This window comes from Oncorhynchus mykiss, chromosome 28 (assembly GCF_057628025.1).
Source record: "Oncorhynchus mykiss isolate SJ-2025 chromosome 28, ASM5762802v1, whole genome shotgun sequence".
NCBI lineage: Eukaryota > Metazoa > Chordata > Actinopteri > Salmoniformes > Salmonidae > Oncorhynchus > Oncorhynchus mykiss.
Genome location: NC_143049.1, coordinates 29,604,493 through 29,615,623, shown reverse-complemented (window position 1 = coordinate 29,615,623; position 11,131 = coordinate 29,604,493). Strand labels below are relative to the sequence as shown.

Here is an 11,131-nt window from a genome sequence, read left to right as displayed (position 1 = left end):
TCTTCTATCTTTGATCACACCTTTTGATTACACATTGAATAGATATGAAAATGATAGATTTTCTGTAAATTGTTGTGTATTGCCTTATGTGAAAACTGTAACTTACAGAACTGCAGCATATTACTTTCAGCACTTCTAAGGGCGATTTGAAATGCGTATCTTGCATTGTTTGCTATTTGGATTAACTGGTAGTTAAAATGACAAAATGTAAAAGATATCATTATGTTGTGTTTTGGTGATTAAACCAATGGTCTCATTACATTTCACTGTGACCAGTTCAGTTTTGTACTAAGAGTTGTGAAAGTGTACCACTCAGCAAACCGTTTATTCACAGCTTAGCTGATGAACGCACAACTCCATTCTCGCAAGACAAGTTCGCAATACTCATCTCAGCCTCAATATACGGAGTTGAGCGTTCCTCAGCTAACACAGCTTCAAACTTCGTTCGCCGTGTAGGAACTAAAGTGGAGCTATCTCCGGAACTAAAAGTGTTCCATTTTTGTTCCCTGATTGGTTACAACTAATAACCGGACCAAACAGTTTAGCAGCCATGCATTACGTTTTTAGTTATGTTTAGTAGCTAGCTAGCTAGCTTGGTTCTTAACAACTCACTGAAATAGCACACTTCGTTTGTAAGAGGCACGACTGATATTTTTTACGAATAGAAGAACATTTATATTTAGGCTAGAAACTTGAGGCTGATTTAGCAGAGCCGGATAAATTAATCTAGCTAGCTAACGTTAGCTAGCCTAGCAAGCTGTGTTTAACTATAGCTACGTATCTGTCAAAATGATAATTGAGTGAAGATTATTAATGGACAGATCATACCTCATCAATTTGTGGATAAAATATACATATGTTATGTTCTGATATTCAGGAAGGAAGCTATTTAGTACAGCATATACAAAAAAAATATGCCAGTAGCTAGCTAACGTAGTGAATGTCTTAACGTACATATTCACTATATCATATTCATGTATAGCTATGCAGTCTTTTAATGTCACATGCTAACAACAGGTGTATTTCACAGGTCTTCTACCATAGAGAAATCCTGATTGCCAAGTCATGATTCAGGTAGAGACAGGAGTCTACATCGGGGCAGCATCTGACCTGAAAGATGCCCAGGACCTGACCAATGCTGGCATCACCCACATACTCACAGTGGACTCAGAGCAGCCAGCTTCACCTGATGGGCCATTTAGGATGAAGTATGTCTATTCCCTGGACGAGTCCTCCACAGACCTACTCAGCCACCTTGATGACTGCATACACTTCATATGTGATGCTTGCGAGGCATCAAAATCTGTCCTTGTGCATTGGTGTGTGAGGCCTATCAAATCCTGAGTTATTTAATGCATATCATGATAGCCTCACATGCATTTGACATGCAACGCTGTGTTTGTGTTTAAGCCACGTAGGGCAAAGTCGGAGTGCGGCGGTGGTGACTGCTTACTTGATGAAATGTCATAAAATGAACTTCGGCGATGCCTATGCCAAACTCCAGCAACTTAAACCTGATGTAAAGTAAGCAAAAAAAGATTTGATTTTATTATACCATTAAACTGCCGGGTCTGAATTGTTCATGTTTATTAAGGACACTTTGTTATTTAAAGGAAGTATTGTTATCTTTGTCAACTCTGTCCATTGTAAAATGTATTTAATTCATGTTTAGGATGAATGAGGGGTTTGTGGACCAGTTAGCACTATATGAGTCATTGGGTTGTGAAGTAGATGTCACCAGCCCCCAGTACAAGCAGTACAGACTCCAGAAACTCACAGAGAAATACCCAGGTATGTCCTGCTGTTTTCCTCACCTCTTCATCCTTTCTGTTATTTACATTTAGCAGATGCACATTTTTCACCTAGTCGGCTCGGGGAATCGAACCAGCACCTATTTGGTTACTGCCCAACATTCTTAACTGCTAGGCTTCTAACCTGCCACCTTTTTTTCTTTCTTTCTTCCTATTTCAGGACCACTGTCGTTTATTTCACTGTACCAGGGGATATTACTCTGTTTAACCTAATTGAAACATTCATCCATATGAATTGAATTGCTGCCAGCTCTGTTTTGTAGAGATCCTCTTAAGACCATTGTTTATCCTTGACGCAGAGCTTCAGAATGTCCCAAAGGAGTTGTTTGCAGTGGACCCTTACCTAAGCACCTGTTCTGAGGTGGTATACAGGTGTAAAAAATGTCGGTAAGGGAACTGAATGAGTGAATAAATGAAGAATACACACACCCTACGGTTTCAGATGCTGAACAGAGACTGAAGTGAGAGTGAAAAATAAAGGCTGTCAGCAAGCAACACAAATGTTCTTCATGTTCACCCTCTGTTGTTACCCCCTTCTGTCTTCCCCTTTAGACGGACACTGTTCCGCGCTTCCAGTATCCTCAGTCACACTATTGGCAAAGGACCGACTGCTTTTGCCTATAAGAAGATGAGTAACCTACCGAGTCGGGACCAGACCCAATGTACCTCCTACTTCACTGAGCCTGTCCAGTGGATGGAACAGGCCTTGTTAGGGGTGATGGATGGACAGGTAAAAATGACAATTCGCTTTCAGATGGAATAGTCGTACTTAGTTAATGCTGGCATAGAATATTCAGACATTTTTCTTCAGTTTAAGTCAGTTTTAGTCACATTGTTCAGTGTAAAATGAGAATGCATATTTATCTTGGCACAATATAACAGACTTACTGAAGCGGCTTTACTATATTTAGCAGATCAATTAATAAACAGAATTCAAACTGAATGATAGGTTTGTGGGTATGAAAACCTACAAACGAGACTCCTCGATGACCACATTTGAGAATAATTAACTTAGCATTTACTTGTTATATTCAGTGTCTTCTAAATATATATATTTTTTAAACTTGTTATTTTTTATAGATCTTGTGCCCAAAGTGTAGCTCCAAGTTGGGCTCATTCAGCTGGTGTGGGGAGCAGTGTTCCTGTGGTCAATGGGTGACTCCAGCCTTCCAGATGCATAAAAACAGAGTGGATGAAATCAAACACATCAGTATAGCCACACTCAAATCATGAAAATGTAAAAATGATTCATATCTGTAATAAATTTCTCAGAATAGCTGTCTCCATCTTTCCCTGTCTGCCATTGATGGTTCATAGATATTGTAGTTTACCTAGACTAGTTCTCCTACTTGCATATTAATTGAATGAGTAGCCCGAGGGCAATTCCAAAGTAACTGACACTGAGACTCAGATTTGTCACTTTAAAATGTATGTCAAACAAAAACCAATGATTGCAAAGTTAAACAAATCATAGAACTCTATGCACGTGGACTACGTTTAACAATTTCCACTGAACATTTTACATAAACATATTTACTTGAAAAACAGTTCAGATGCAGAGTTTGGTACCAGGACGGACGGTTTGTGCCATCATTCTGGTACTGAATTACTCTGAGTAATTTTATTTTTGTAAGATTTTCTGTTGAAAGTAGTCCTTGTGAGTGGAGATGTATGGTTTATTTAACCACGCAATCATAGTTTTTTGTTCAACATTTAAAGTGACATCTGAGTCTGTCACTGTGGAATTGCACCTAACGAGATGGTATTTATTGTTCTATATTACATGCAACTGAAGCAGATTGCACAAACTGTTGATGAGTGTTTTTTTTTTTTTTTTGCGTTGCTCGTAACTTGTTTTGTACATAATGTTGCTGCTACCGACCGAAAAGAGCTTCTCAAATCGGCACTGGGATTGCTCACCTCAAACTGGATGTTTTTCTTCAATGAGATGGACGCAAGGGCTATACTGCTGACACCCGGCCCCGTGTTTCGCTGGAGAAGGAAACGGAGATTTCGAGGAAAAAGATCAGGGTGCCTTGTGAGGTTATTAGGGATGCTCATACCGGCTCTTTTCAGTGAGCCGGCTCGTTCGGCTCAGCTCACCAAAAAGAGCCGGCTCTTTTGGCTCCCAAACAGCTCTTTAAAAAAATATGTTTTGTAGTTTTTCAAGTGAAAGAGTTTGCGATAGTTTGACTATGATTGGTGTTAAAACAATTCTAATTAAATTATTAAATGAAATCATACTCTACCTTAACCACAATTTATTTAAAATGCATTGGTCTGTTATGAAAAAGAATGCTATTCAACATTTGTATTTAAAGTATAACTTTTTAATGTATATAAACAAAGTGCATATACCTCTGGCGGCTGGCTGTGATTCGCTGCAGACCCTGACACAGGAGTATCATTTTCGAGGCTGTCACATAGCTGAAAAGAGAGAAAAGTAACTTATTAGTTCATGTTTTGTCTACTGATACTACATTCTCATCTACTGCTCATATACATATATAATACTGGATTAAATAATGATGTAGTAATAACTGCTTACTGTACCTCTCTCCACTGATCTCCACAGTGACCTGCTCAAAGGGTTCCAGGACTCTGCACACCTCCTCCATCAACTCCCATTCCTCTTGGGTCAGAGCATCAACAGGTGCATTGACAATGGCCAGGGTAGAGATGAACAAATAAAATGTTGAATTCCACCTTGTAGTGCAGTCTTGTTTAGGCCTCAGCTCAGGCATCCCCATCTGGCGTTGTGTAGACTTGAGTTTTTCAGCACCTACTGTGCTTGTGTGGAAGTATTCCACAGCTGCTTTCACTTTGTCCACAGTGGGCTTCATCACCTTCAGAGCATCTCTTACAATCAGGTTGATTGTGTGGGCAAGACATGGATGATGGGTCCATTTTAAAATTTTCATGGCTTTGGTTATGTTAGCTGCATTGACGCTAACATAACAGACCACTTTTCTATCTACTTGCCATTCTCTGGCCACTCTCAACAGTTCCTCTGCCAAGTTCTCCGAGGTGTGTCTGTCGCTGAACTCAAAGCAGTCTAGAAGACAGCTAGACATAAAAAAAAAAATCTTAAATGAAGTGACATGTAATCGACATGTAAGTGGCTACCCTTGATGACTAGCAGTCACTGCTGGACATCAAATGTAACCACTTCTTATATGTTGGCACCAGTGACTCGATCTATAAAAAAAGTGGTCAGATGAAGCATATGCTAAACAGGACTGTTTTGCTAGCATAGGCTGGAATATATTCTGGGATTCTTCCGATGGCATTGAGGAGTACACCATATCAGTCACTGGCTTTATCAATAAGTGCATCGAGGATGTCGTCCACACAGTGACTGTACGTACATACTCCAACCAGAAGCCATGGATTACAGGCAACATTCGCACTGAGGTAAAGGGAAGAGCTGCCGCTTTCAAGGAGTGGGACTCTAACCCGGAAGCTTTTAAGAAATACCGCTATGACAAACCATCAAACAGGCAAAGCGTCAATACAGGACTAAGATCGAATCATACTACACTGGCTCCGACGCTCATCGGATGTGGCAGGGCTTGCAAACTATTACAGACTACAAAGGGAAGCACAGCCGAGAGCTTCCCAGTGACACAAGCCTACCAGACGAGCTAAATAACTTCTATGCTCGCTTCGAGTTAAGTAACACTGAAACATGCAAGAGAGCACCAACTGTTCCGGATGACTGTGTGATCACGCTCTCCACAGCCGATGTGAGTAAGACGTTCAAACAGGTCAACATTCACAAGGCCGCTGGGCCAGACAGATTACCTGGACGTGTACTCCGAACATGCGCTGACCAACTAGCAAGTGTCATCACTGACTTTTTCAACCTCTCCCTGTCTGAGTCTGTAATACCAACGTGTTTCAAGCAGACCACCATAGTCCCTGTGCCCAAGAACACTAAGGTAACCTGCCTAAATGACTACCAACCCGTAGCACTCATGTCTGTAGCCATGAAATGCTTTGAAAGGCTGGTCATGGCTCACATCAACACCATTTTCCCAGAAACCCTAGACCCACTCCAATTTGCATACCGCACCAACAGATCCACAGATGATGCAATCTCTATTGCACTGCCGTTTCCCACCTGGACAAAAGGAACACCTATGTGAGAATGCTATTCATTGACTACAGCTCAGAGTTCAACACCATAGTGCCCTCAAAGCTCATCACCAAGCTAAGGACCCTGGGACTAAACACCTCCCTCTGCAGCTGGATCCTAGACTTCCTGACGGGCCGCCCCCAGGTGTTAAGGGTAGGTAACAACACATCCGCCACGCTGATCCACATCACGGGGGCCCCTCAGGGGGGCGTGCTCAGTCCCCTCCTGCACTCCCTGTTCACTCATGACTGCACGGCCAGGCACAACTCCAACACCATCATTACATTTTCTGATGACACAACAGTGGTAGGCCTGATCACCGACGACAATGAGACAGGCTATAGGGAGGAGGTCAGAGACCTGACCATGTGGTGCAAGGACAACAACTCCCTCAACGTGATCAAGACAAAGGAGATGATTGTGGACTACAGGAAAAAGAGGACCGAGCACGCCCCCATTCTCATCTATGGGGCTGTAGTGGAGAGGGTTGAGAGCTTCAAGTTCCTTGGCGTCCACATCACCAAGAAACTAACATGGTCCAAGCACACCAAGGCAGTCGTGAAGAGGGCACGACAAACCTATTCCCCCTCAGGAGACTGAGAAGATTTGGCATGGGTCCTCAGATCCTCAAATGATTTTACAGCTGTATCATCGAGAGCGTCCTGACGGGTTGCATCACTGCCTGGTATAGCAACTGCTTGGCCTCCGATTGTCAAAGACTCCAGCCACCCTAGTCATAGACTGTTCTCTCTGCTACCGCACCTATGTGACAAATTTAATTTCATTCAATTTCACTCATTCAATTTTCAATCATTCAATTTCACAAACATTTCATTTGATTTGAAATAAGTATTTCTCTTTCAGAATACCTTTCTCTATATTTCTGTCTGTCTTACCAGTATTTCTGCTGCTTACATTATTCATTGGAATGATTATTATTAGCATTTTATGCCCCCCATATCATAATGCATTGGCATTTTGAAGAAGCAGATCTCCAGACATGTACTGTAGATGTTTGCCTCAGTGTGCGGCTACTAGTTCAAATAACCTTTATCACTAGCAGGCGAGACCGGCTGGGAACTGTCATGTTTTGTAAATGTCCCATCGCGGTTTCCGTACTAATAGCAGGACGTGTATTTATTTATTTATTTATTTATGGTATTTATAGTGGAGAGTTGACGGCAAACTAGGAAATGTGAACACTTTGTTGTGACTCTTTTGACAATTTCTAACATTAGAAATGGCAGCGTTACCTTTGGATTTAGACAGTCATCCACAATATGGGCTATTTGACAGCGATTTAGCCGATATTTGCATTGATCATGATGGCGAATGGGGTAAGTGCGATTCTTATTATATAATAATAGCTGTTTTGTAAACACAACGTGCAACTTCATTGACTGTCTGGATATATTGAATATAACATAAGTTTTAATGCTCAGGGGCAGCAGTACTTGTTTTGACTGAGTGTCAATAAGCAACTTTCCCCCTTACTGTATTTTTTTATGTATTGATGCTACTTTGGAAACTCACTGGTCTCTTGCAACATTTTTACAGGCGTAATGTATTAGAATAGATACGTTGGATTCTTTCACTGATCTGTTCCCGCTTGCAACATTGTTACAGACATCAACCTGTTTAAAGAACTTGAAAACCTAAGTGATGCAGAAGAACTGCTTCAAGAATTTGAGTTCACACCACCTAATGAAACAACACTGCAACAAGAGGTATTACACCACATTACCCCGCTATTTAATGCTATGTGTTATTATCCTACTAGGCTACATCTAAAATTGTTGGTAATAGTAGCTGCCTAACCTACAGTCAATCTTAGTGACTGAAAGTGACAGCTAACAGACTGCATGTTTCTTAGGTGAATGACATTAATCTGTTACAATGGAGATCCTTCGCCAGTGGAGATACTGACGGTTGCTGCACAGGTAAAAATCACCAGGATTGCATCACTTTCAGTTTAACTATAACAGCTAAGCCAAGGCAAAGTAGGCTGAGTGTAGCCAACCGTCAGAAACACTACTAGAACCCTGTGTCTTCCTGGTAATAGATTCAAATCTCATACAGGAAACACACACCCACACTGTAAAGGGGATTTTCCGGTGAATAGAAAGGAGAGGGAACACTAAAATAACACATCCTAGATCTGAATGAATGAAATATTCTTATTAAATACTTTTTTCTTTCTTTACATAGTTGAATGTGCTGACAACAATATCACACAAAATTGATCAATGGAAATCAAATTTATCAACCCATGTAGGTCTGGATTTGGAGTCACACTCAAAATTAAAGTGGAAAACCACACTACAGGTTGATCCAACTTTGATGTAATGTCCTTAAAACAAGTCAAAATGAGGCTCAGGAGTGTGTGTGGCCTCCACATGCCTGTATGACCTCCCTACAACGCCTGGGCATGCTCCTGATGAGGTGGCGGATGGTCTCCTGAGGGATATCCTCCCAGACCTGGACTAAAGCATCCGCCAACTCCTGGACAGTCTGTGGTGCAACGTGGCAAGAGGAACAGCTGGTGGATGGAGCGAGACATGCTGTCCCAGATGTGCTCAATTGGATTCAGGTCTGGGGAACGGGCGGGCCAGTCCATAGCATCAATGCCTTCCTCTTGCAGGAACTGCTGACACACTCCAGCCACATGAGGTCTAGCATTGTCTTGCATTAGGAGGAACCCAGGGCCAACCGCACCAGCATATGGTCTCACAAGGGGTCTGAGGATCTCATCTTGGTACCTAATGGCAGTCAGGCTACCTCTGGCAAGCACATGGAGGGCTGTGCGGCCTCCGAAAGAAATGCCACCCCACACCATGACTGACCCACCGCCAAACCGGTCATGCTGGAGGATGTTGCAGGCAGCAGAACGTTCTCCACGGCGTCTCCAGACTGTCATGTCTGTCACATGTGCTGGCCTGTCTCCTGGTCGCCCCTCCATGCTCTGGACACTACGCTGACAGACATAGCAAACCTTCCTGCCACAGCTCGCATTGATGTGCCATCCTGGATGAGCTGCACTACATGAGCCACTTGTGTGGGTTGTAGACTCCGTCTCATGCTACCACTAGAGTGAAAGCACCGCCAGCATTCAAAAGTGACCAAAACATCAGCCAGGAAGCATAGGAACTGAGAAGTGGTCTGGTCACCACCTGCAGAACCACTCCTTTATTGGGGGTGTCTTGCTAATTGCCTATAATTTCCACCTGTTGTCTATTCCATTTGCAAAACAGCATGTGAAATGTATTGTCAATCAGTGTTGCTTCCTAAGTGGACAGTTTGATTTCACAGAAGTGTGATTGACTTGGAGTTACATTGTGTTATTTAAGTGTTCCCTTTATTTTTTTGAGCAGTGTATAAATCAAACAATCTATCCGGTTTATAGTAAGATTTCAGGGAGAACACATCCAGAGCCGAAGCAAAGAAAATGTCTCTGAGAAGGCCCTGATATATTAATCACACTGCACCAAATGTTCTGTAAACACCAGCCTGAGAGGCTTGTAGGAAGTCACAATATAGGCTGCTACAGAATCACACAGTGTCATAGATGCAGGTAACTGCCTAAATAAATGAAACACCTGAGTAAATGAGGGATACAAAGTATATTGAAGGAAGGTGTGGTTCCTGAGGTAATTAAGCAATTAACATCCCATCATGCATAAAAATGCCCAGTTGCCCATTATTTTGGCTACAAGACTAGAAGTAGAGATCTCAGTGACTTTGAAAGAAGTGTCTCAAAGGACCATAGGGTGTTTAAAGTGTGTGTGTGTGTGTGTGTGTGTGTGTGTGTGTGTGTGTGTGTGTGTGTGTGTGTGTGTGTGTGTGTGTGTGTGTGTGTGTGTGTGTGTGTGTGTGTGTGTGTGTGTGTGTGTGTGTGGTGCAATCGCCAGATCTCAACCCAACTGAACACTTATGGGAGATTCTGGAGTGGCACCTGAGACAGCATTTTCCACCACCACCAACAAAACACCAAATTATGGAATTTCTCACCAAAGAATGGCGTCACATCCCTCCAGTAGAGTTCCAGACACTTGTAGAATCTAGGCGAAGGCGCATTGAAGCTGTCCTGGTGGCTCGTGGAGACCCAACGCCCTATTAAGACACGTTATGTTACCTGTATGTTATGAGTGTGTCCTCAAATCCAGTCTGGCATCAAACTTTAACCATAACATTCAACACTGGCAGACATTTAATACTGGCAGACATTTAATATTGGCAGTTAAACAGGAACATCAGTACTTGCAACAGATAATTATAGAAAACTACTTAAATAAATATGATACTTAGACATACATTTTAAAGTCACAGTTAACCCTGTGTTGTTCACTGAGCAGTATCCGGTACCACACATCAACAACCTTTTCGTGGGTTTAGCTGGGGTCAAAAGTTCAGGACATTGACCTCTGCCAAGCCTATTTGCAGATGCATGTGGATGAAAGTCAATGGAGCTGCTGACAGCTGTGACACATAGTTGGCTCTCCAGGTTCTGTCGTCTACCGTTTGGAATCCCAAGTGCACCAGCACTGTTCCAGAGGACGATAGATCAGATCTTGAGTGGGATTCGTTCACTTGCTGCAAGCAGAATGCAAAGGGGGGCTTTGTTGTTGTCAGCACACACCTAGGACATCAAGTACCGCAAGTCTGCACTGCAGAACTGCACTGCAATGCAGAATGCAGATGTACTTTCCAGGTTACCACAACCTGTGGTCAAGCTAGAGTCACACCAAGTGGACATATTCTACTTCAGACAAGTGGAAAACACACCAGTCACTTCAACACAAGTGCGGAGAAACACCAGAAATGACCCGGTGTTACCTGAAGTGATGGACATTATCATCAAAGTTAAAGTTGCAGGAGTTGCTACGGAACTGAAACCTTACCTTTCCAGGACAACTGAGCTGTCAGTACAGTCCGGTTGTCTGCTGTGACGGAGGAGAGTTATCATTCCACCATCGCTGTGGAAACCAGTGTTCTATCAGCTACACTCAGGTCATTGTGGTTTGCAAGAATGAAATCACACAAGCTACTTCTGGTGGCCTGGATTGGATGGAAGCATTGAGGTGAAAGCGAAAATATGTTCCTCATGTCAGAAGGTTCACAAGGTACCTTAACTTGCACCTCTTCATCTGTGGGATTGGCCGGAGGAGGCATGGCAATGCATACA

At 42.6% G+C, this 11,131-nt stretch overlaps 2 protein-coding genes across 27 annotated transcripts in view; both read left to right on the top strand.

The window, feature by feature from the left end:
• Nucleotides 1-424: 424 nt before the first annotated feature.
• On the top strand, nucleotides 425-3,093 carry LOC110508858 (dual specificity protein phosphatase 12). Of its 7 annotated transcripts, none has more exons than XM_021589722.3 (7): nucleotides 425-639; nucleotides 1,031-1,319; nucleotides 1,411-1,524; nucleotides 1,673-1,791; nucleotides 2,111-2,198; nucleotides 2,364-2,541; nucleotides 2,892-3,093. In XM_021589722.3, the coding sequence occupies exons 2-7, from the start codon at nucleotides 1,066-1,068 to the stop codon at nucleotides 3,042-3,044; spliced, it is 906 nt and encodes a 301-aa protein (XP_021445397.2). In that variant the 5' UTR covers nucleotides 425-639; nucleotides 1,031-1,065; the 3' UTR covers nucleotides 3,045-3,093. The 7 variants fall into 7 exon arrangements, 4 of the variants coding, with proteins under 4 accessions (XP_021445397.2, XP_021445398.2, XP_036822609.1 ...); XM_021589723.3 differs by having other exon boundaries at nucleotides 491-632; XM_036966714.2 differs by having other exon boundaries at nucleotides 502-639; nucleotides 1,031-1,208.
• Nucleotides 3,094-6,978: 3,885 nt separating this feature from the next.
• LOC110508857 (cyclic AMP-dependent transcription factor ATF-6 alpha) overlaps nucleotides 6,979-11,131 on the top strand; it is a 50,331-nt gene continuing 46,178 nt past the window's right edge. For 8 of the 20 annotated variants that reach the window (XM_090224987.1, XM_036966329.2, XM_090224986.1 and 5 more), the window contains exons 1-3: nucleotides 7,002-7,286; nucleotides 7,576-7,676; nucleotides 7,823-7,889. In XM_090224987.1, coding sequence (XP_090081113.1) covers nucleotides 7,190-7,286; nucleotides 7,576-7,676; nucleotides 7,823-7,889 — 265 coding nt within the window. In that variant the 5' untranslated portion in view covers nucleotides 7,002-7,189. Of the gene's footprint in view, nucleotides 7,287-7,575; nucleotides 7,677-7,822; nucleotides 7,890-11,131 lie in introns of all 20 variants that reach the window. The other 12 variants (XM_090224985.1, XM_090224984.1, XM_090224983.1 and 9 more) reach the window with 6 other exon arrangements.

Coding starts and splice junctions, on each gene's coding strand:
- LOC110508858 (XM_021589722.3), top strand. CDS start 1,066: ATGATTCAGGTAGAGACAGGAGTCTACATCGGGGCAGCATCTGACCTG. Junction 1,792..2,110: donor ACTCACAGAGAAATACCCAG/GTATGTCCTGCT, acceptor TCCTTGACGCAG/AGCTTCAGAATGTCCCAAAG. Junction 2,542..2,891: donor TAGGGGTGATGGATGGACAG/GTAAAAATGACA, acceptor TATTTTTTATAG/ATCTTGTGCCCAAAGTGTAG.